This window comes from Pantherophis guttatus, chromosome 6 (assembly GCF_059756535.1).
Source record: "Pantherophis guttatus breed Tessera chromosome 6, ASM5975653v1, whole genome shotgun sequence".
NCBI lineage: Eukaryota > Metazoa > Chordata > Lepidosauria > Squamata > Colubridae > Pantherophis > Pantherophis guttatus.
This window is the reverse complement of record NC_142068.1, coordinates 66,923,716-66,950,449: the sequence shown is the minus strand read 5'-3', so window position 1 is coordinate 66,950,449 and position 26,734 is coordinate 66,923,716. Positions and strand designations below refer to the sequence as shown.

At 37.7% G+C, this 26,734-nt stretch overlaps 1 protein-coding gene across 4 annotated transcripts in view; it reads right to left on the bottom strand.

Moving 5' to 3' along the window:
- The window catches only part of ADGRA1 (adhesion G protein-coupled receptor A1), a 397,321-nt gene that overhangs the window by 48,613 nt on the left and 321,974 nt on the right, over positions 1–26,734 (bottom strand). For all 4 annotated transcript variants that reach the window (XM_034436536.2, XM_087871687.1, XM_087871688.1 and 1 more), the window contains one exon: positions 12,149–12,294. In XM_034436536.2, coding sequence (XP_034292427.2) covers positions 12,149–12,294 — 146 coding nt within the window. The remainder of the gene's footprint in view (positions 1–12,148; positions 12,295–26,734) is intronic.

Sequence of the window (26,734 nt, the reverse complement as noted above, 5' to 3'; positions counted from 1 at the left end):
GGAGGGACCAAATAAAGGTAAGAATAACGTGGGGGGTGAGGGTGGGTGCATGGGACGGGGGGGCAGAACCAGTTCGGTGATGTCATATCGTCACCGCTACTGGCTCGGGAGAACCGGGCCGAACCCACCACTGGTCCAGTCTCTTCTTAAAAGCCTCCAGTGATGGGGCACCTACAACTTCTGAAGGCAAGCTGTTGATTGATTGTCCTCATTGTTAGGAATTTTCTCCTTAGTTCTAGGTTGCTTCTCTCCTTGGTTAGATTCCATCATTTCTTGTCCTGCCTACAGGTGCTTTAGTAAATAAGTTGGCCCCCTCTTTCTTGTGACAGCCCTTCAAGTACAGGTAGTCCTCGACTTACAACAGTTCATTTAGTGACCGTTCAAAGTTACAACGGCACTGAAAAAAAGGGACGTATGACCGTTTTTCACAGTTACAATCTTTCCAACATCCCCATGGTCATGTAATCAAAATTCAGATGCTTGGCAAGTGGTTCATATTTATGAATGTTTCTGTGTCCCAAGATCATGTGATCACCTTTTGCAAACTTCTGACAAACAAGGTCAATGAGGAAGTCAGATTCACTTAACAACCGGGTTACTAACTTATCAACTGCAGTGATTCACTTAACGACTAAGGCAAGAAAGGTCGTAAAATGGGGCAAATTCACTTAACAACAGAAATTTTGGGCTCAATTGTGATCGTAAGTCAAGTATTATCTGTATTGAAAGGCTGCTATCATGTCACCCCTGGAATCCAGATAAAAGCATCCCAATGGATTTTTTTTTTAGCTTTTGCCTACACCGACTTTACTATCAAACTACTCTTACAGTTAGGATCATTTCTTTTATATGAAATCTACCTTCCCTGTAACTTACAACTATTATTTCTATCCTGTACTATGTGGTGATACAGAATAAATCTTGTCCTTCTGCAGATTCTTGAAGAAAGCTACCATTTCACCACTCAGTCTACCCATCCCAAGACTACTAAAAGAGATGTGGTGGCGCAGTGGTTAGAATGCAGGATTGCAGGTTAACTCACTACTCACTGCCAGGAGTTCGATTCTGACCGGCTCAAGGTTGACTCATCCTTCCAAGGTTGGTAAAATGAGGGCCTAGATTGTTGGGGGCAATATGTTGACTCTGTAAACCGCCTAGAGAGGTTTATGAAGCGGTATAAAAGTCTAAGTGCTATTACTACTGTAGGAGAGTCATGTTAGTCTACATGGCGAGGGAAAAAAATCAAAGCAAGGATCAAGAAACATCAGAGCATCGGCGCTTTTCAACCTCCTAGGACATTGTACAACAGACTTCAAAATTATTGTTTTTATTATATTTGAAGAGCAGAGGAGGAAGAGGTCTAGAGGAAGCTTATCAAGAAGCTGCCCCTATGCTGGCAGCCCTTTCTTAGCCTGAAGGAAAGAGCTGAGAGAAAGAGCAGACTGTTTATTATCTGCAGTGCCTGAATTTCTGGTTCTTTCTTTTTGGTGCTTCCTCAGTCATTATCTTCCCCATTCCTATTACATGCCCTGCTTTTGTTTTGTGGATATATTTTTTTTCTGGAAAAATAAGGATTTTCACCCCTAATTCTAATAATAATCAAATGTAGATGTAGCAGGAAATTATGTCTGTTTAATTCATTTTGTATGTGAGCATCGCAGTTTACAAAAGCCAAGTTACTAAACAGATGAGATAAGAAGTACATATTTCTTTTTTAACCATGTATCCCAAAATCATATAATATGGTTTCATTTTTATCCTCTGATCAACTGTATTAAGCCTTTATTCTGAAAAATATAGAAACAAGAAGATTGCTCCAGTAGCTATGACTCACTTGCATTTTCTTTCCAGCTTTGGGTCAGAGGTATGTGCAGATTTCACATTCATTGAAAGCTGTACTCACACTTTCCTGTAGCATACAAATGAGAATTCCCAGCAGTTTTCAATAGCTAGATTTTGAAATAAAAGGACCTAATTTCTACAGCCAATAAGTAATAAATGGCTAATCAATAGTCTGCAGCATGCCAATTTTTATGGAATAAATAGGATTTGTTTCAACAAACACACTTATGGTGATGTCAGGCAAGAAATGAAAAAAATAAAGATGCAAATTGGACTGCACTCTAATGTTTCTCAGCCTTGGCAAACTTAAAAATGTAAACTTCAGTTCCCAGGATTCCTCAGCCAGTAAGGGTGGTTGGGCAATTTTTGGGGACAGACATCCACATGTCTTTAATGTAAATGAAGCGGGCTCTGATAGATGACCACTGCATAACTTTCTATTCACTCTATTCTAAAAAGCAATGCATCCGGTTGGAAAAAATACAAACTCAGCCAAAATCCTTTTGGTTCCTCTAGGAGGCCTCTAAGTTGTCAGAAGAAAGGAACATTCTAATGACATACAGCTTAAAGGTTGGTTAGGTCAAGGGGATCCACATGAGTTAAAAGTTGTCTATCGTCAGAAGATGATTTGAGTCTATACTTCAGTAATCTACAAAAAGAATTATAACTGTTTTGCAAAGAAACTCAGTAATTAGGAAATGTCAATTAAAAATGACAAATGTATATGACCATATGAATTGCTGAGTTAACAGAATCCTTTGTCTAGAAGGATATAAAACCATTGTACCTAATTTCTGTCTTTGTTCAATGCTTCATGTACAGAGCCTTGAACCTATTGCGCAATATATAAATTGTCTCTGATTAATCCAAAAGTTGTGTTTGTCTTATTAAATCCACAACATCTTAAAGTTGCTAAAGTTGACAAACACTGTTCTACAGTATTGTGAGGCATAATATGGTTTTTAGGATTGTTAATATATCGAACAGCTAAAATGGAATTGCAAATGTATTTTAATTTGTAACGAATAAGAAACAGTAAAGCCCAGCTATGGAAATGTTGCTGTTGATGATGCATTCTTTATTTATACAGAATTCTTGATTTAAAATGTTCCAAGAGAACAAATGGTACATGTGCCTCTATTTTTCTAATTCTTTCCAGTAAGATACCTGGAAGACTGGCTGCCAGTTCGCACTAGGCTCATAGTTCTTTCAAAACACTTCAGGCACATTCGGCACACATTCAATTTGTTAGAAGGTTGTTGCATAATAAAAGTTATCAAAGAACAATAGAAAAGCTACAGTAAATCCAGCATTAGAGTGTAAAGATATCATGGAAGGATAATATTTATAATGAGTAAATATGTTTTTTCTAATGTATTTCATGTGCCCTCAATGCCCACAATCTTTGTTGACATAGTAATAACGTGGAGATTGTTTAGAAAACAGTTTTAAAAACATTTACCTAGCAGGATTCTCAGTGCAAGTTTGAGAACTCATGTAAATATTCAGTACAACAGAAAAGTTATCATGCTCTGATACCTCAAATATATTTATTTGCAAGTAACAGCTAGTCCTGGAATGTCGAAGAGCTGAACCCTTATTTGGAGAAAAAAGTTTTGATAGAAAGATTCACAATCCATAGGACTGTAAAATAATTAGCTTTTACTGGGATATCACACTTCTGAAGGGTGTGAAAAAAATATTTTGTGGCAATTTGTACGTCTGTGATGGGTGATATAATTTAATTAAATTTAGTTTAACCTGGCAGGAAGATTGACTTAGACATCTTCAGTGAGTTGGTGTTTCTCAAAATCTTGCAATGTTATAATAGAAATAGGTAGTAACAACAGGAAATATCTGGTAAGTAACTTAAAACATTTTCCTATAGACAGATTTTTAAAACACAATTAAACTACAAGCTTTTCACTGCAGAATATATCAGATGTTTCTACAGCCAGATTGTTGTCTCACTCATCCATTTTTGTTGCTAATTTTATGATTCTTTTAGCTGCTTGGAAGCTGCTCTCACTGAACAGCAGCAATAGCAGTGCTTTAAATTAGTTCAATAATGTTTCTTAAATGTTCAGTCTCCAAGAACAGTTAATTGGTGTTGCCAGATTAATCTCTTCTGTAAAGCACAGTAATATAATAGGCAGAGGAGCTACATGTTTGTCAGGGGCAGAGTTTAGCAATAAGAAAGGGAATGACAGGTAGTCCTTGATTTACAACAGTTCATTTAGTGACCATTCTTCAGTGGCACTGAAGAAAGTGACTTATGGCCATTTTTCACACTTATGACCATTGCAACATCCCCCCCTGAACAAAATTCAGATGCTTAGCAACTGTTTCATATTTATGATGGCTGCAGTGTCCCGGGGTCATGAGATCAACTCTTGCCACCTTCTGACAAGCAAAGTCAATGGGGAAGCCAGATTAATTTAACAACTGTGTTACCGTGTTTTCCCGAAAATAAGACATCCCCTGATAATGAGCCCTCCCCCATAAAATAAGTCCTCCCTGAAAATATTTAAATGCATGCACAACCGGTCCCTGCCATTTCCTATGGTTAGAGAGACAGAGCTGGAAATCAGGCAAAATGGCAAGAGGAGCCCCATTTGCTCCACACGCCCCAAAATAATAAGATCTCCTCGAAAATAAGGCCAAGCATTTATTTCGGGATTCAAAAAAATATAAGACAAGTCTTATTTTCAGGGGAAAAGGGTACTAACATAACAACTGCAATGATTCACTTAACAACTGTGGCAAGAAAAGTAATAAAACAGGGCAAAACTCACTTAACAACTTTCACTTAGCAACATAAGTTTTGGGCTCAATTGTAGTTGTAAATTGATGACTATTTGTATGAGCCTTCTTTTGCACAACTGCAAGAAGAGGTGAAAGCCTAGCTGGCCCTTTTGACAATGTGTTAAATCATAGAATTAAACTCCCCTGTTCCAAATGGTCCTGACAGTATTCCCAATACCGTGTTTCTCCAAAAATAAGACCCGGTCTTATTTTCATTTAGGCCCCAAAATAAGCACTAGTCTTATTTTCGTGGAAACATGGTAGTACAGTCAGTTCTCAACTTACAACCATAATTGAGCCTGGAATTATGGTTGTAAGTCATGCCAGTCATTAAGTGGGTCACCATGGGATTTCCCCTGATTTTGCAACATTTTTTTGTAGGGGTTGTTAAATGAATCACTGTGGTTGTTAAATAGATGTAGCAATCATTAAGCGAATCCACTGTCTGCAATGGCTGTTTGTTATTAGAAACTGGAAATAAATGCCAGTTTCCAGCAAAAAAAAAGTCATAAATCTACAAATCTAGGGGCCTGGTGGCTCAGCAGACTAAAAGCATTGTGATTAACACCAGCTGTCTGCAATTACTGTAAGTTCGAATCTCACCAGGCTCGAGGTTGACTCAGCCTTCCATCCTTCTAAGGTAGGTAAAATGAGGACCCAGTTTGTGGGGGCAATAAGCTGACTTTGTATAAAATATACAAAAGAATGAAGGCTATTGCTTAACGCATTGTAAGCCGCCGTGAGTCTCTGGAGAAGGGCGGCATATAAATCAAATTTTAAAAAAAATGGCCATAAATGCAGGCTGGTTGCTTTGAGTCCAAAAGGAAATGACATTACAGCGGGGGGTGGGTGGGTTGAAAGTAGCCCTGGGAAGGCTGATCATAACTACAAACGGTCACTAAAGTGACTCGTTATAAGTGAAGGACTACCTGTATTGCTGAAAATGGGTGATTGAAATGCAGCATGTCAACGTTTCCATGGCAGTCTTAAAGGAAGACATCAAGAAACCACTACAGTTTTTTTTAATCCCCGTTCCTTTGGGCAACAGGTGAAACTTTAGCTCATCCTAAAAGTTCAACTCAATAGCAACTTCTGGACAAGCAGACAGTGCTCTGTTGCTTTACTATATTCACTATATTTTTCAGGCTAGAATGGGTAAGATTTGAAGTGCTCCTATGATTGCCAATGGCAGTAGCATGTACTTGAATATATTTTATTTTTAAAACCGCTCCTGCATTCCTTCCATGCCTTGATGTTTCCTTTCTTAGAGTACTGGATTGAATGAAATTGAAATTCAATCCAGATAAGCCTAAAATACAACCGATTTGGGGATACAGGTTACCAGAGGCCTGGAGTGAAGAAATGGTTAGATTTTCTGACAGGCCTTCCAATCCATCTCTCAGAATGACTGCTCTGTTGGCTTTCACAGAGTGTAAACAGATTTATTATATGCCAAGATGGGCTTCTCTGTAATTTTTAGCATTACGGCGAATATTTACTACATTTTAACTTTTCCCTGTACTTTAAGCCAGTGAAGCAAAGCAGAATGAATAGAGATGAGCTGGGGATCAAATGTCATCTGGAATTTGGAATGGTGGAAATCTCTTTACTTTAAAATAAAACATGCACACACCACTGTACAAGACACAGTTGTCTTCCTATTGTTACAATTATTGACGGACCACACAATAGTTAGGGGTTCCCCTAATTGTCACTTCACTAAGGATGGACTGTCCCAGATCAATTCCGGCTGAGATAAGCTAATTTACTTTGAAGTAAGTTGTTTGGGCTTTGCACATCTCCTGTCTTCATATTCTTGTAACAAGATTTTGAATTTGCAAATATTGTCAGTCATAAAAGATAAAGCAAATTATTGGAAAAACACATCAAAAAACCATACACATATTTTTGAAACTCACATTTTCTATAATTAATTTTTATGTATTTTTTGATAGGATTGAAATTTATGTTTCAAGGAATACAGACTGTGCCATTATTCTGGCTTGTAAAGTATTATAAATTATAATTGCAAATTCCTCTTCCAAGTGCAATAGCAAAATCATTTTTAAATATTTTAAATTCAGTCCAAGTAGTATAAGACTTTTAGAAAAAAATAGAGGATGTTTGGTAATATTATATTTATTATATGCTGGGATCCTTATAGAGACTTCTACCAGTCAAATAACATGCAAGCCGGGATGTGTAAGAATTGCTAAAAATGCCCATTATTCATTAATGAATTGAGCTAATTACAACACAATTCTACTTGATCTAAAAATACACATTGGAATTATTTGTGGACAACAGTTTATTCAGTTTATTGGCTCAAATGGGAAGTAATAGAACAAGGGATCCAGTTAGATTTCCGGTTTTGCTTTTGTACTGATATAGCAGCATAGTTACACAATGCATAAACTTAATATCACTACTAATTACCCAATCATCTCTATTCATCCAAGTGGGGAGAAAGGTATTGGAGAAAGGTATTGGGTGTCAGAGGCAAAGGATAATATGCCACAGAAAATAGTAGTATTAATATTTAAGTCTTTTTTAACCATGTCATGGGACAATATTCTCTGCTGCCCTGCATCAGTGCTTTGCTGTTCTTAATAACTAAATTTTCATTAAAATATAGAGTTAAGTAATATAGAGCAATAATATACAGAAATTGCAACTCTTTCCAATCCCATCAACTATCAGATCAAATATCTGACCTATATGTTTCATCTAAACAACCACTTAATCATTTTATAGTATATTGAATAGAAACACACATCCAGTCTAATAAAACCAGACTATTGACAGAATCATACAAGCGTCTCTCAAAATATAGAAAAAAGCTGGGAGAAAGAGAACTGTTCCCATCTGTAGAGAACCATCTCCCCAGATTGATCAAAAAAGTCCATGGTGTGTGTGTGTGTGTGTGTGTTTGTGTGTGTGTATGTGTGTGTGTGTGTGTGTGTGTGTGTGTGTGTTGAATGTGAGCAGAATTCTAACATTCTGGACAATTCCCAGTATTTTGAACATATAGTTCTATTCAGCCACATATTTCACAACCCAGGAAGTTTTTGACCAATGATATTTTGGCCACATGTTGGGAGTGTTTGCCATCTCCTTGCAAAAATACTTTTGATTATTCTCAACCATATTAAAAGAAAATTAACAATAAGTGATTAGGGTTTATTGCCTTTCATTATCAACCAATCAGCTGCAATTCTTAGGCTGAGGCTAAATAATCTTTTAAACAGTTCATTTTAGCTGGTAGAAAATGAATCCAAATAATTACTTAGAAAATAATCCTTCTGATATTTTATGTAATGTATGAGGAAACAGAATTGTGATAGTCTTTTCAAACAACTGCCGGCTCATTTCATCAGCAGGGGATGAAAATAAAAGTTATTTTTCGAGAACTGCCAGTTACGGTAAAACTTTTTGAAAATCACTTCAAGAAGAAGTTTTTTTATTAACATTATTGCAAACTATCAAGAAAGATTACGTCAAATGTTAAAATAACCATACCAACTAGTGAAAGCAAAAATAAAATAACAAATTCTGCAGATGCCAACTTAGAAAGGGCTATGTGTGATATATATATATATATATTTCTGATATATATATATATATATATATATATATATATAATATTATAAACTGGAGAACAAACAGAAAATGCTATGGTACATTTTGTTAGGAATGGGTTTTCACACAGATATATAATACTAATTTTCAAAATAATTGATATGTCATTGTTTCTAAGATTATGGTCATATGCAGTCATAATACATGATTAATACAAGGATAAATACTGAAATCTGAGACTATGCTGATAATTCGCATTGCATTTCTGTCAGAAGTACCAAGGTGCTTCCAGGTTGAAAAGATTAGCCGGTGACATCATTGTTACCTGGGGGACATCCAGTTGGGGGCTCCTTTCATGTCCTGGTTAATGTGCCCACCAAAATAGTACCTATCTTTCTACTTGAATGCATGCTTTCAAATTGCTAGGTTGGCAGGAGCTGGAGCGAATGACTGGAGCTCACCCTGTCTCATGGCAGCATTTGGGTCTGAAATGCAGGCTTGCTGCTAGTCAACCCAGTGTCCTAACACATGAGCCACTGTGCTACTGTTGCTGGTAATTGAAATATATAGAACCGTGGTGGCGAACTTATGGCATACGTGCCAGATGTGGCACGCAGAGCCCTCTGTGGCCACATGTGCAGTCGCCCCAGCCCAGCTCCAATCATGTTTCTCCATTGCATTTCACTCAATCAATTCTAACTTCTTGTGAAAGAAAAAGATTTCGCAAAGTTGGAATTGATTGAGTGAATTTTTTTACTCGCACACTTCACAATGGGGGAGACGGGGTCCCGCCCTCCTCCTGAAGCCCATTATGATGTGGAGCCACAATGTGACCCTGCGTCATCTCGGCTTGGAAAAAAAAAAGCAGTTGCTTTTCCTGAAGAGTGTTGGGATGTCCCGCCTCCCTGCCAGCCAGCTGAGCATGGGCACCCTGCTCCTGGGCTCGTCAGCCTTCAGACATCATTCCCACCCAGCACCAGTTCACGGTTCTTACCCCCCATGGGCTGGGGGGAGAGAGAGAAACAGAGGGAGGCAGAGGGGGGGGGAGGAAAAGAGAAAGAGAGAAAGAGAGACAGACGGTGGGAACGAGAAATGATATTACAAAAGTTTTTCTTTTTATTGTTACTAAACGTAATGTTTCAAAAGCAGAAAAAGTCACCCCAAAGGAGTCTTTGAGGGCTGAATGCCGAAAGGCACAGATTTTCTCTGCCTTCTGCATTCCCACCCCGTGCTGCCTTCTGCGTTCCCAGCCCGCACTGAAGCAAACAAAATAGGCTGGGGTCTCCTTGCTAAGTGGCCCCACCGAGCCCGCTTGCAAACTCTGCTGAGCGCAGCTCCAAATGTTTGGCTCGTATGTTCCTCCTAGCCAGTGCCAGTGCTGCAGCAGTGGCAGGGAAGGTGCGCAACCTGCCTGCTCCACTCTCGCTGGCCAGAGATGGGGCCCCATGCCGCCACCTCCCAGCCAGAGTGCTACATTTGTTTGCTTGCTGGTTGCCTCCAAGGAGGGAGCTGCGCTCAGGCTGCCTGAGCCCCTGCTGCAGGGGGAGAGAGAGGGAGAGGGAAGGGGGAGCTCTCCCCGACAGGATCCAGGTTGGAGTTGCCTTAATTTGTGTGGATCTCTAATGCTTGCCTTTGCCTTCCAGCCTCCACTCCCCCTCCACAGCCCAAGTGGTTGGATTCACATGACACGTGAAGCTGGGCAAGAGAGCACAGATAGATAGATAGATAGATAGATAGATAGATAGATAGATAGATAGATAGATAGATAGATAGATGAGCCAGAGAGACACAGATAAAGAGAGGGAGGAAAGGAAAGAGAGAGACAGAGAGAGAAACAGAGAGAGGCAGAGAGAGGGGGGAGGGAAAGAGAGAGAGAAAGAGAGAGGGAGGGAGGGAAAGAGAGAGACAGAGAGAGGGGGAGGAAAAGAGAGAGAGAGGGTGGGAAAGAGAGAAAGGGAGGGAAAGAGAAAAAAGAGGGGGGAGGGAAAGAGACAGAGAGAGAGAGGAAGGGAAAGAGAGAGAGAGAGAGAAATACAGATGGGGAAGAGAGGGAGGGAAAGAGAGAGAGGGAGAGAAAGATAGACAGGGAAAGAGAGGGGGAGGAAAAGAGAGAAATGATATTACAGAAGTTTTCCTTTTTATTGTTGCTAAACATAATATTTCAAAAGCAGAAAAAAAATGAAGGAGCAAAGAAGTTCATTTATCACGTTATTCTTAGAACAATTAGCTGAACTCTGCGTTGTTTATCATTATTTTAGGTAGAAAAATCTCATTATTCAGGTTAAATTGCCGTGTTGGCACTTTGCGATAAATAAGTGGGTTGTGGGTTTTGGGTTGCAGCTTGGGCACTCGGTCTCTAAAAGGTTTGCCATCATTGATATAGAATATCCTCAATGTTAAATACATTAAAAATAATACATTCACCTGCTCTTTCCTATAATTCTACTTGTACTAAGGAAGATGTTCCTTCAAAAAAATAAAGGTTATAATAAATAAAGGTTATAATCTTGAGAAAGCCTACTCATTATCTCCAAAATTATTTATGTCTCAGAACTTTAATAAATATTCCTATGTCCCTTCAGCAATAGTAGTATAAAGTAAGTTTATCATAGTATAAAGTGACCTCTGTTTAATAAACACACAGTATGCCCTGCTTTTGCAATCTAAAATTATATTCCTTCTTGCTGATTGTTTAACTAACAAAACAGAATATTTGTGGCTCAGAGTTGAACTGTGGGATCTTTGCTCTCTGAGGTTAGTGGTTTTCTTGCAGACATTTCATTACCAAAGTAGGTAGTATCATCAGTGCTAGAAGAGAGTGGGGTTTGGAAAACATTTATTCTTCTATCACTGATAATGTTATCTAGTTTGATAATGAAAGGTCTGCAAGAAAACCAAGCTCAACCCCTCTCCCTTCTAGTACTGATAAAGTTACTGCATTGGTAATGAAATGTCTGCAAGAAAATTGCCAACCTCAGAAAGTACTAAAGACGCCACAATTATTCAACTGCTAAGCATTCCTAAGAATGAACCATTACAATGATTTTTAAATGAAATAACACCGAGTCACAGAAAAACACTATCATAGTATACAAAATTCAAAAATTCTCTATTAAATGAACCATTGGACAAATTTTAAAAGACTTAAAGTAAACATCCACTAAATATTTTAAAGAACAGAAATGAATGATTATAGATTATTGTGTCACAATTGGTAAGTAGAACTGTAACAATTTTTCTTCACAGTTTGTAGAAATGACTAGAAAACAGATTTTACTTTTCTCAAATTATTTGGGAACATTATTATTTGTAGGAAATTTTGAAGCTCACTTTAGTCTCCAAGGATGCGAAGAGTATACAAAGAACAATGCCAGCACAGCTGATATAAACAATACAATTAAAACAATAAAATTATTCCGCAGAATTAGGCATACTAATTTGAAATCTTACTAGAATGTTTAGGATTAATTAATTATTAATGGCTTATGCTCTTTATTCTCTGTTTTGATTCCTGAGCACTGTTTACTATTTTTGTTGTTGTAAAAGCACTAGAAATAAGGAACAGCCAAATAATTATATAATTGGACCTGTTCCAGAGAAAAGTCTTTAAACTAAGATGTATACAACCTGTATTTGTAAATTTATGTGCCGCTCCTTTCCTCATTTGTTTCTCAATGAGATGTAAATAATCATGAAAGTTTATTCAAATTTATCATAGTTAATTATGATAACCATTGTCAGAACAATCAACCTTAAGCCAATTTCAAACTACAATTTCATTTCTCACTTTGGCTGCAATATGACTCTAAAGACATCCTTAGTAGTGTTGTTTGCCAACTATTAAACCCAACTGGTAGAGATAGCGATGGCCAAACATATATAAAGCAAATCTGAAAGGAAACATGTCCATAATCATCCATACCTGAGCAATGGCTGCTTGGGATAAGAAGGCTGATCACTGTTTTGGGCTGTTTGAGGCTTTTTTGTAACTTGTTTATAAATATTTCTTGCTGTCACACCAATCCAGAGCATTGTAGAAAGTGTAGAATAATGCAGTACAATGCCAACCTAAAATAAAATGGTGAAAAATAGAAAGGCTCAGCACAGGGACACAAAAATAGAACATATTATCATTATTGTTTTTTGTTCATATTGTCAAATATAAGCCTTTTTGCTCAAGGAAATGCATTTGGGGATGTTTTCAGTATTCCGCTGCCTTTCCAGGCTTTAATCAGTGTGTAAGAGAATGAAAAAGAAGATACAATAAGGTCTGTTTCTCAATATAAACTGGTGTTTATTATTGTTGATACCTGGAAAAATAGGGCTTTTATAAAAAGACAACATATAAAAGTCTCCTCCCTCTTTGTTGAAAAATGGGTTGCTTATGTTTGAAACACATAATGGACAATGCTTTTAGTTCCTTTGTTAGATAATCTCTATTCCCAGTGTGCCCAGATGTCTTGTTTAGAGAAATAATCCTGCTCCAACAATGTGTATGTTTCAAAAACAATGAAAAAAACAGCAAAGTAACAATCATCAGCACCAGGGATGGGTTCTACTTACCTTTACTACCGGTTTGCAGCCGGGCCGCGTGCGCGGTCGCTTCACTCGCTCGCTCTTTTGTGCAAGCGCAGAAGCTTCTGTGCATGCGCAGATGCATTTTGATGACGTCGGGGTCGGTGGGCGGAGCCTCCCACCAGTTTTACTACCGGTTCTATAGAACCGGTATGAACCGGGGGCAACCCACCACTGATCAGCACCCCTAAAACACACTTCCTCATCCATTGCACAATTGAACCATGAACATATCCAAAAGTGGTCCTTGCTGTGAACAGGTCAAAATTCCCTAATAAGGCTTGTGCAGAATTTTTCCACATTCTAGGCTCTAGTTCAATTGAGACTTTTTGAGGAACAAAACATTACAGCTTTAATGCATATTAGGAAGCTGCTACTTAGGCACGACACAATTCCCTTTTTATATCCATATGAGGGTTAATCTTGGTATTTCTTTCTCCCATATTTTTCATGGGTTTTTTTGGTGAGACAGTCTTTTGCCCTGTGTATCTTGGCCCTTAAGTTGGGTTACTGTTAGTAGTTGACATAATTGATAACTCTATCCTGAGAATCTCTTGCTCTCAGTTTAACTCCCACATTTTATTCCAGGTAAATATTCATTTGTTCCTTGCCCTCCTGCTGTAGAAAGATATAGCGGTGCCCTGCCAATATAGATGCTTTCCACTAAATTAGAAAGGAATTAGGCAATATAATTTTTTTTTATATATATGAGAGATATCTCATATCTTCAAATGTATAATAAGTTTACCACATACTGACCTATCTGGAGAAAGATTACCATGTTATTGCTTTATGTGAATCACATGGATGAAATCTTTTGTGTGTTTAATGGAAATTTGCAGTTTAGCAAGCATATTGGCACCCACATTATGGAATATTCTCCCTCCTGAAATAAGGCTGGTTTCATCACTTCTGAGTTTTTGAAGGTCCCTCAAAATCTGGTTGGATAATAAACCTGCTACTGTTTTACTAATTATGGAACATGTAATGCAAAATTAAATGTTTTGGGTCAACAAAAAGGCAATCTTTTTTTATTATTAACATTCAGTCCAGTGTAATTGAAAGACTGGAATGATATTGCTGAAGTCTTTATTATTAAATTCATACAGCAGCAAATTACTGACCATTGGACCCAACTTGGCAATATGGATTGAGTCTCTCATCTTACTTTCTTCTAACACCGAGATATAAATAAAAGCACACCAAAATATATAATCAAAGGTTCTTGAAACAGTCTTCATTATTTGCTATAAAATATATGAAGATGCAGCTTACTTTGTAAAAGAATCAGGTTTGGAAGTCTAGAATTATAAATATGGTAGTGTAGGAATACTGGCTCAAATTGAACTATTCTCCTAAATATTACAAATTTGCAAATATTAAAAGAGACATCTCAAGCTGGATTTCCTAATTCCTCTGCAATAAAGTGCCATTTAAAAAATAAATCCAGTACAAATCCAATGTTACATCATAATTTAACCCAACACTAGACAAACATTTCACTAAAACTAAATCCAGAAAACCCAGTTTTCTGGCAGTAAAGACCCCGTTTAAACAGAATAGTGTATGAATCTGGAAGAGGAAGAATCTGCACTGTAGCAGATGGAATTTTGTAACTGTCCAATCATCTTATATAGTTTTAAAAAATCTGCAGAAAAAATATTTTCTTGTATTTTGTTAGCAGTAAGAAAATCACCTTCAACTGCCATAAAACTTCAGCAAGCAATTTCTCTGTTTCTTTTAGTTTGTATATCTGTGCTCAGATAAATCATAATCCAGTTTGCCTCCAGTGAAAAGGGTTATAGAAAAATGCCTTGAAGCTATATCTATGTCCCAAATTTTCTCCCACATTGTCACTATTTTAATTTTCATCCTCAGAAACTTTTTCAAACTAATCCACCATTATCCATATCAATCCACCCTCAAGAAATCAACCAGAGTTGCTACCAACAGTCCATGTTGTTTTGCATGAACATTCACAATCAGTGTTAGTGCAAAGCTGCCCAACTATTATATCAAGAAGGTGCCATTCCTTGATTTGATATAATCAAATAGTAGTGACATTATAATATGAAACTGAAATTGCTTAGCATCTTAGGGCTAGAAAGAATGAGCCAGCAGTTCCGAATAGTAGGAAAATTACTTATTTCCATTTTAGCTGGGGATTAAAAGGAAAGATAGGAAATCTATGTTTCCATTCAAATTACTGGAGCTCTATGGAGCTCAAGGAATGTCATTTTATTTGTAGATTCATGCAGGGGCAGAGCTGATCAAACGCCACATGTAGAGGATGCCCTAGGAAAGGCATTAACAAACTATTATTTGCAGGCCTCAGGAAAAATAACATTGGTCTCCCTGCATTCCCCAGCACAGAATTCAGATTCTCAAACAGGTTTTTGGCAGAAGTTATTTATTTATATAAAATGACCATATATTAAACTTAAATAGATTAAATTATCCTTTTGGCAATTTTTTTTAAAATATAAGGTGTTGCAGGCACACATCATTTCGGGCTTTAAGGAAAATAAGTAACACTTGGTGTTATACCCAGAAACAAATAGGATTAAAAATTGGCATCCTATAGGCTCTACTACATAGACTGTAGAATAATAGAATTGGAAGGGACCTTGGAGGTCTTCTAGTCCAACCTGAGCAGGCGACTATACCGTTTCAAATAAACAATTGTCCAGTCTCTTTTTCAAAGCCTCTAGTGATGGAGCACCCAGGCAAGCTGTTCCATTGGTTGATTGTTCTCACTGTTAGGAAATCAGATATTAGATACTCTGGATTCCAGCCTAGACACCATTAACTTTTCAAGTGATAGCAAAGAAAGCCTATGGAGAGTCCATTGCACAAATTAAGCCTGGAAGTTGCCACTGAATTCACCACTGTTAAATGAAGCATTTGGGGGCACTTTTTTTACAAGGTTGTCAGATATTTGGAGGCACAAGGCCTTTGATAATTCATTCTATAATACAGAGCCATGCATTTTCATTCTATGCCCCAACCTTTTTCTTGGATGTTTGAATAAGGCGAGCAACTCACTTACTTTTGTGTGCTTGGATGATACAGCCATCTGGGCCTGATTGGGTTTCAGTTTTTCATAACATAATAACCCTATCCATACCTAGTTAAGTGTGGTGTAAACATACCAATAGTCACCACAGGACTTCACTATTTCTTCCTTTCTTTCCTCATCTTTGGGACTACAAAAAGACTTTCCTATTGCATCTTTCCTTAGTTCTGGTATCTAAAGGAGAAAAGTTACTATCACAAAACTTAAGATGCTGGTAAAGAAGCTAGTTGCCTTCTATTACATCAGGAGTGTCAAACTTGCGTCGTCACTGCAGCGTCACATGACATATAGGGACTTTTTTTGCCTTTGCTAAACTGGGCATGGGTGTGGCCATCGTGTGACGCATCTGACCCACGGGCCATGAGTTTGACAGCCCTGCATTACATGAAGTGGTTGATGTTTATTATCTTTCTGCCTCTTATTTTTTTGATGAGGCAAGAAATCATAGGCTGATTTCATGGCTGAACAAGTCATAATGATCTATTCTTATATAATACAACATCATTAACCCAAAAGCTGAGTTTATACATGGTGTTAATAGAGAACCAACCAAACAAACAACTATACTATGTCTTACTGCAGTGTCTGAAACCTGCCTTATTAATCTCTAACAATTAAAGAACCCACTTTCTGATTATAATCCTGCTATTGGTGTTGTTACTTGAACTGTATATTGACGATATTTATTATATTTAAACTGTCTACTGGGTAAACTGCTTGAGCATAATTTATTTATGAAAAATGTAATGTATAAAGAAATGACTATTATGAATGAAAATATAAAACTCCAGCAGCAGGCACATGCTTCAAGGAGTAACAGTAGTTATTATTCTTTTTATACAACTCTCCCTTCCCAAGGAAACTAGGGAGACATAAAATAATAATAGAATAGAATCACATCATAATAGAAGAGAATCACAGAGTTGGAGGAATCACTTAGACACTATCAAATTGAATCCCTTCTCAGTATAGAAATCTAAATCAAATCCCTGACAAATGGCTACCTGGATGTTTCATCTAAAGCGGAAGAGCTTCTCTTGTAACTCATTTTGCCATCCAACTATTCTTACTATTTAGAAGTATCTTCTAACATACTTGGAATCTGACTCCCTTCAGTCTCCACTTGTGTGTTATTAGATTTATATCTCCAAGTCACCCAGTGAGCTTCCCCAGCTGACAGTGGACTAAAAACTATTATACCATATATTCTGATTATCTTGCTCCTCATGCTGTGTGAAGTGACATGCGAGAGGTCCTGACCTTCCTCTGAGTGGCAAACTTTGAAGTATTTGAAGGCTGCTATCATATACACCTTTAGAATTATTTTCTTAACCCTAAACATTTTCAGTTCCTTCATTTTCTAAAGACTGAAGACAGTTTTTGGACAGTTCACCTTTACTCGTCATTCTCTGAAACAGTTCTATTTTACCTGAGTTGTTCTTAACTTTCCCACAATACTCTGACTAATGAAGAATAAAGTGAAACTATTAATTCCTGTGTTTTAGAAAGATTTTTTTATTTATCATGAATTACAGTTCTTTGCATAGCCAGCTGTGAATTCACCTATATGGGTTCTATTCCAGTACAGTGCCTTTTTTGAATCTTCTAAGCTTGCAGAATTGCTTCATAGTAATCACCCTCACATGCCCTAGTTCTTGCCAAATTCCTTCCATCCCTAAGACCACCATAGCAGATCCAAAAGATCAGTGAAGTCACCTGAGTAATAAGCTAAGAACATTTATTTATTGGGCTTACAAGTTGTTCCAATCAACCTAATTTAAGGCTTTGAACCTTGAGGATGGTGACTTTGGTTGCATTGTGTTGAGTGTGACAGCAATTCTAACATCTGGTGAGAACCTCTAGTCAAGGAATGGTATCCTTTTACCATTTTGAAAGACTAAAAGTCTTTGTCACGGTTCCAAGTAACACCCCCAATGAAAGAAAACTCTGAGGCTTGAAGTTCCTCAAAGTTCCATTTTATTAGAGATGTCATATTGGCACATCTGGGAAAACCCAAATCTGAAAGCTTCCAGGTTTTCCCCACCCAGGTCCCTGCCCAGCACCCACATGTCCATCACATGGTCCAATCAAAGCACCATCCCAACTGGAGATGGCTCCCAGTCACATCTCTCAAGGTGCAGGACAAGATGTCCTTGACTCTCTAAGAATGTTATTATTATATCACCCCTGCTTCATACAATCCCCCCTCCCAGTTTCCCACAGCAATAAATGTGGCAGGCCTGAAGGCCCAATGCAAAAGATGTCTTCCAGGCCTGACAGCCTTTTCTTTAGGTATAAATAGGACCATGGAGAGCAGCAAGAGGGTATTGCCAAGAAATATAGCTACTGCTCCAGCATTGTTGTATGTATTCTAGGTTTTATCAGCAATCTGCCTTCATTCAAGGAAAGCTTCTCACTTCTAAGCCTTAGTCTTCAGTGTCAGTCCAGTCAAGAAGATCCAGACATGGTGAAACAGAGCAATGAGTTATAACTTTGGCTGCTGACACAGCTGTATAATAAATCATGCTTAATTTCTGCTTAGTAAAACCATACAGAGAAACAAAGCAACCTGAACTATTCTGTTTGGAGAGGAAAAGCCTAGATTGTTTCTTGTCCTTTGGCAAATAAGATAGGAATGAGTGTATCCTCTCCCACAGAAAATAATCATATTCCAAACATACTTAGTAATGGATGATATGGAGAAAGAAAGCCTCTGAAGAATACAACAGGTGTCCTAGACTCTTTTCCTCCCTCCTTGTCTATTTCAGACTGTTATTGATGATAGAAGCTTGACTAAGATGCTCCACTCTAAGAGGATTAGCTGGTGAATAATGGATTAAGAAATGACATCCCTTTGCCTTTATTCTACAAAGATTTCCAACAAGAGAGAAGTCAATGGCACTGCCTAGCGATCTCCTGTGTTCAACAAGACAGAAAGCATTACAATTATGACTAGTGAAATGGTAATATTATAACCTAACTGGTATTCTTAGTCCTCTCTTATTAAGAAGGCAAGTCTATGGAACATAAAACCTAAGAGAACATGCTGCCGTACCATTTATTATTATTTTTTGCTGTAGGAATGGAGCCTTCTAAAAGAGAGCTGGGTACTTGATCTCCAGTCTATAAATACTTAAATGATAATGTTGAAGGATTTGTCAAATAAATTTATCTTTCTATCCTGATACTTTCAGCTTAGTTTGCTGACCTATCAAAATTGTTTTGAATAATATTTCTGTCTTCTAGATTATTAGTTATTGCAACAGATTATATTTCAGCTGTAAATCAAGTAGGCACTGCCTGTACCCTTTATCCCAGTCATTAATAACAGTGTTGAAAAATAGAGGCAAGTGACTGAATCTTGGAGCATTCCATTCAACATTTATTTATTTATCAATTTTATTTGCTGCCCATATCGCAGTTTAAGGCAATTCTGCATCTCACTCTCTCTATATAAGGAAGTATTTATGAGCATCCTTTGAGTACAATTTCTAGACAGCTATATATTCACTAAATATCCAGCCCACATTTATCTATTTCCTGAACAAAATATTGTGGGACACTTTGGTAAAAACTTTCATGAAGTCAAAGGAATAATAAAGCAATAAAGAAAATCATATTTTTTACCAATAACTCTTAAACAACAAATACAAAACTTAAAATAAGATTAATTTTAAATAGAAAATACAATATCATTTGTGATTTGATTTAAATCATTAGAAATTTAAAATGCCATGGATATCATAATACAAAATATCAATTTATTCACTCTTTTCACATACTGTATCTGCTTCAAAGGGTTATCGTTAGATGATCATTCAGAGAAGAGGTGGAGTTGCTAGAGGCGCAAAGGAATTGCTAAGTCCTGTAGTTGTTCCATTGATTACTAACCTCAAATTTAACCTAGGGTTCAAAATATTTAATAGTATTTGTTTTCCTAATCCATCCCTTGATCAAATGGTTTGATCAAAATTTCAAAAAAGTAAGCAAAGGGAAGGCACAGTTTTCTAAAGGTTGCTAAAGTGACAAAGAGAAGCAAAATACCAATTGTGAATACTAGTTATTAATGAGGAAGCTGGTATTGGGTTAGGACAAATATTCCTGTTTTGGAACAGGCTTCCATGGGAAATTCAACTTGCTCTAATTCAGGGGTGTGAAACTCACATCGTCACATGACGTATCATGACTTTTCTCTTCACTAAACCGGGCATGGGAGTGGTCAGCGCATACACATCTGGCTCACGGTCCTCGAGTTTGATAGCCCTGCCCTAATTGAATCAATTTTCCTGAAGCTGGTTAAAATGGATCTCTTCTGAGGGCTTATTAAGAATTGTTAATTGTTCCTGTTATACTGTTTCATTCTAAATTGTCGCTATGCTATTTTATCATTACACTTTAATATATTATTGCAGTATCTTATTTTTATAAATCACCAAGAGTTGTAAGGCTGTGGTTAGACAACCACGCAACCTAAGAAATAAATAATAATAAAACAAATAGCAGCATGCCTCAAGTTCTAATGATGACAACCAAGCTTAGATAACTTTAAAAACAGCCTGGATAATGACCCCTATCTCCAAACAATTGGAAAAAGGTGTTGATTTTATACTCTAATGACCCCAAAGCTAATGATTTAGCAAAGCAGGAGTCTAGCAAAACAGAATGGCTGACATAGTAGAACACAACTGGTGGAAGTGCCCTGCACTCTTATTCTCCTTGTCGTGATGGGGAAGAGAATGCTGAACCCACTTATGCCTCTTATGCATAAATTAAATATCATAAAGGATTGTGGGAACTTTAGCTGAAGGAGACTCCAGTAGAGAAAGAAGTATATGGTGAGTGAAAAATGCATGGCTCTTTTTACAATATGAATGATGGATGAGTTTGGGAGGAAAACTAGGTGAGCCGTGCTTTTGTACAAATACCACATATTAGTCAAAAATGTCATTTCCTTTTAATATATCATGGCAGATGGATCTGTATGACCAGTACCGGGGTATTTAGATAAATAAAAGTCTCTGAACCCATCACACTTCCAGCTGAAAATGTGATTAAGTGAGCACAATTCACATTCTCATTGATTTTAATGGGTGGGGACTATTCCATGTGCATTAATGCCACGGGTATGCCTTTAAAAGCTGTTCAATACATTCAGAGGGAGTTTAAGGACTATGGGATGTGATAGTTGCCATGGTAATGACTAGTTTTATTATTGATTACCCAAATAAAAACTCATATAAACCTATATAACTCGTTGGCATGTAATGCTCCCTTGAGGAATCTTAAGTTGCACTTCTTTCCTTTAGTCAATGTTTCTCTCTCCTTCTCTGGGCTTTTCTACTATGAAAAAAAAATGAAGTTTCACAATGGCTGTGTAAGAACTGTATTACGTTCTGTAAATCAGCATTTGCAAGAGCATTAAATATACTTTATTTGTCTCATCTCTTTACTTCTGGGGACTTTTATTTTCTCCCGTTTGAAAACTATAAATTGTCACTGCTGGATAAATGGGATTTTATCTTGAACAAGCTCTTCAAGTTCAGATGTTGCATACAGGTGTTGCCACTATTGTTCACTGCCTGCATCCTTTCTAAACACAGGTAGAACATTTTCCACCCATGCCTGTGTCAAACTCAATCATTCCCACTTTATCTTAATAAACTGGGATGTTACAAACTAATATCTCCCACAGTGGTCATACGAGATCATTTATCTAGTTCTTTCTTTTCAGTTATACAGCGAGCAACATCAGAAGAGATGCCATTTGCAATTGATGTGTGTGTGTCTTTGAGTCAGTGTTGATTCCTGGAGATTACCTGGACTTGTCCTTGCAGTTTTCTTGGCATGATTTTCAGAAGTGATTTGCCACTACCTGCTTCCTAGGGCTAAGAGAGAATGATGGGCCCAAGTCATCCAACTGGCTTTGTGCCTAAAGCAGGACCAGAACTCAAGGACTCCCAGTTTTTAGCCTGGTGATATATGCACTACATTAAAGTGGCTCTGTACTATAGTTTAAAAATCTGTAAATATTACTTCTGATTTAGGCATCTTCCTTGTAAAGAAAAGAAAAAGGGTACAAGGCTGTTCTATGGACTTTGTTCATTACATGGATGCCATGCTAAACTCAGCAACAATAATCTTTTGGCATTCACTCACAATTGCCTGATAAGCTACAGTTGTGGCTTAGTACAAAAAGTCTTCTGTCAGATCATTGGCTTAGCTTATGGCAGAGCTGCTTAATATTAGCATACGTCGACAAAAACAGAAAGAAAAAAAAAGGAAAAAGAAAAAACAGGTTCCATGGAACTATACATTCACAGAGGAGGACAAATTGACAATTTTGTATCGCAATTCTCTTCGTCAGTCTTACCTCTTGACAATAGAGAACTACCACTATCAATTCACTGTAAAGAAAAATAGTTTACACATTGTCCCTAGGAAGTGTATTTCTAATTTTGTGTGGGTAATGTGCCTTTTCTGTTCTTCCTGGCGTTCAGAAGAGGGCACCCCTGAGATTTCGATGGCTTCAGCCCCCCCTCCCCCCCCTCCCCGCAGGCTTTCAATAAGGCTCTTTGCCTGCACTGGTTTGTGGTTAAGATGACTGCAATTTGGCTCACTTGTCCTTTGACAATAGTTATTTTTACTCTTGCTGTTTGTTTTTGCTTTGTGTTTTAACCCTAGCATAGCCACCTGGGATTGCAACCATGAGTTGGAAGGCTTTACAAACTGCTTAAACAAACAAACTCACACAGGAAAATCAATTTTTCATTAGCACATTAATGGTGTCAGCTTCCAGTCTGCAAGGTAATCCCTAGACTCAGACTGCAAGAGACAGACATTTGTGCCCATGTAATTATCTGGCTACATTTGCTCAATAAACTATCCTACTGTCTTGACTTACAAAACTACAAATAAAGAAAATAGTGTTAATTTCCCCCAAAGGGACACTCATCAATAGATACTTATCTCACAATAATGAAAGCAAACATATCAGATAATAACATCTGAAATTGGGCCTTCAGACTTTGCTTTTCTACATTACTATAAAAGCTTAAGTGTGCTACTTTATGTAGATGATTTCCATGTATATCTTAGTTTTAAGCCACAACACTGAACTAAAGGAATGGCTAAAAGAACAGTACGTTTCCATATCTACATGCAACAGGATAAAATAAATTTTTTTTTGATTATATAATTTATATAGTTGCTCAACTTTAACATTGCTACTTTGAAATCAAACAAAAACCAATTCCAATTAAACCCCAAACAATAGGCAGCTGGGGCTCACCTTCGTACCCCTCCTGCAGGTGGGAATTCTATTCATCCTGCCCACAATGTCTAAAGAAATAAGCACTTTGTTCCAGCCCATCCAAAGACCACAAGCTCAGACCCAATCATATGTCATGGGCAGGTTGTTTCTTTACTTTACTTTACTTTTATTTGATTTGTATACCGCCCTACTCCCGAAGGACTCAGGGCGGTGAACAGCCAACAATAAAATACATACATACAAAATTTAAAAAAGCAGAAATAAAATCGAATTAAATAGTTTGGCCCAGACAGATTAAAACCCCAGTCAATTTAAAACAGATTTAAACTTTGAGGATTAAAAAATATTACACATATTAAAATATTAAAATTATTTAAAGAAGAGGGAGAAAGTTAGGCCAGGCCCGCCTGGTGAAATAAAAAGGTCTTTAGAGCGCGGCGGAAGGTGCGCAGATCTGGGATCCTCCGTATCTCCGGGGGGAGCTCGTTCCAGATAGTAGGTGCCCCCACAGAGAAGGCTCTCCTCCTGGGGGCCGCCAGTCGACATTGTTTGGCCAACGGCACCCAGAGGAGCCCCTCTCTATGAGAGCGTTTCAAAGTTGTTTGACCACTACAAAGAAGGCATGCCTTCTGGGATTGATGGCACTGTTTTACGAAACGGATTTATACTCTATCCCAGAGGGTGCCCAATTTTGGGGAATTCTAGGAATTGAAAACCACAAGTCTTAAATTTGCCAAGGCTGGACACCCCTGCTCTATCCTATGACTCTATGAGAACATGTGAATGGGAATGGGAATGGCATATGTGGAATTGTGTTTTGGAGCCCAACATAAGGCAACAGTTCTCAGAGGAGAGTGATATTTATAGTTATATGTTAAGGAAAGCATTAGCACATGTGTCACTGATATATGTCTGCAAGGCTACTCCATGTTATTTCACTCCTGTTCCTGTGTGTGATACTAATTCTTTAATGGAACTGCTTGAATTTTTTAAAAATTCTGTTAGGAAGAAAATAGTAATCAATAAGTTTTAATTCTGGGACTGTAGACTTAATACCCTAGAGCATGGAGAAAGCCAGAGCGTTATTTGGGAGTCAAACATCTTATAAATAAAACGAACATTAAATTTAAAAAATAAACTATGGGAAACACTGATTATGTCTTTTAGAAATTGTGACTGCAAGTGATATTAAAACAGAATAAACCTGAAAGGATGATCAATCAACTTTACCCAGGACCAAAGATTAATCCAATTGTTTCAAATAAAAAGGAATTGAGAAAAATATTGGTTACATTGATTGATGTATTGATTATGTGCTATCAAGTTGGTGTTAATGCTTTGTGATCACATAGATCAGGGGTGTCAAACTGAAGGCAGATCCAGCCTGGGGGTGCTTAAATCTGGCCCACGTGGCCAGCCTGGAAATATCAAAGGACCGGCCTGCGGTGTCTCTGGCAGCTAAAATGGGCTGTGTGCGCCCCACCCCCCGTGCCTCATTTTCATCCTCCATGGCCTCCTGCAGCACTCTGCCAACCAAAAACGGGCCAGAAAACGGCTGGCAGAGTACTGCAGGAGGCCATGGAGGCTCCTGCAACCGTGCGCAGACCCCCCCGTATTTTGGCCAGCAGGATGCTGCAGGAGGCATCCGTCCTCCTCCCCCACCCCACCCTCCTGCCAGCCCGCAGAGAACTACAATGCTGATCCGGCCCTCAAAGAAATCCAGTTTGACACCCCTGACATAGATGGTTAGATAGAATTATGTAAAATCAATGTAAAGTGCAATACTATACAATAATGAAATGGAAGATTGCTGTTATCTATCTTTTTGCTCCTCCAAAGAGAAATCTCCCAAACACAATTTGGGTTGTAGCCACAGGATTTAGATTCTTTGGCAGAAAGCAAACAAGTTATATAAAAATTGTCCACAGCACCTGGAAGTGTTTGTACTCATGAGGCTACAATTTGTCATGGACCCTATGGAAGAAGACAGTACAGAAAGACATGACCCAATGTTACTATTCCACATAGTCAAAGATTTTACTGAGGGACTGTTGTTATATTTATTCTAAAGAATTGATGAAGAGAGAATATTAAAGAGTGCATGGGAAAATTTTCTGTAATAGTTTGGGAGAGTAAATTGTGTGAAAGATCATATTTCCCAGGGATGATTTAACTAAATTTCAACTATTCAACTATTAGAGATTGTACTTTCATATCCCTGGATGTCTATATTACTGTAGTACAGATAGTCCTCGATTTACAACAGTTTGTTTAGTGACCGTTCAAAGTTACAACGGCACTGAAGAAAGTGACTTATGACCATTTTCCACACTTATGACCATTGCACATGTGATTTATATTCGGATGCTTGACAACTGACTCATATTTATGACGGTTGCAGTGTCCTGGGGTCATGTGATCACTTTTTGCAACTTTCTGACAAGCAAAGTCGATGGGGAAAACCAGAGTCATTTAACAACCGTGTTACTAATTTAACAGCTGTAGTGCTTTAGTTAATAAAACTAATAAAAAGAGCCAAGGTGGCGCAGTGGTTAGAGTGCTGTACTGCAGCTACTTCAGCTGACTGCTAGTTCAGCAGATCAGCGGATCAAATCTCACCGGCTCAAGGTTGACTCAGCCTTCCATCCTTCCGACGTGGGTAAAATGAGGACCCAGATTGTTGGGGGCAATATGCTATTTAGTATACTGTCTTTGATGTAAACCGCCCAGAGTCCTCGGAGAGTGGGCGGCATAGAAATATGACTAATAAAATAAAAATAAAAAAATATAAATGTGACAAGAAAAGTCATAAAGTGGGGCAAAACTCACTTTACAAATTTCTCACTTAGCAACATCAATTTTGGGCTCAATTGTAGTCATAAGACAAGAGCTACCTATTCTGATTCAGAGTCTGTCTTGCCTGTAACCTTGCTTGTAACTTGTAACCCATTCTCACCAGCATTTGCAGAGCCATAGTAATGATATAAAAAGACAAGAGACTGGAAAGGCATATTTGCATTGCAGATGAAAATGAAGGAATGAATAAATAAACAAAGCAAAAGAAATAGGGGGGCTGTGATTAAAGCAAGTAAATTGGGAGAAATAGGTACTGTTCAATTTCAATTTTCCTTGATCTTGAAGGTGAACCATATCTCAGTTGGGAAACCGAACAATCTTTGTACAATCTTTGTCCAGACTGTGTACAATCTTTGTTAGCAATATCTGAGAAGCTGAAAAAGCAAAGAACAAGCTAAAAATAGGAAAGGCAGATCTGGGGATATATTAATTTACAATGTTTTAAAGACTTTATATAAAGGAAAACACAATTATGTTATTATCTATCAAATTCTATGGAACAGAATTAATGTTATTAACTATCAGGGTTTTGTTTTTTTTCCCTTGTGATTGTGGCTACCAAGATCTAAGGACGCAATAGATGGAGAATGATAGAACTGGGGTATTTTTCTGGATTCTGTTGTTTTCTTAAAATTATGTTCAACCCATACACTAACATTTCTGCTTATTTTTTGCTTTACTTTCAGCAGGAAACCTAAGGGATAAAGTAAGCCTTTGGAGCTGAGATTTCT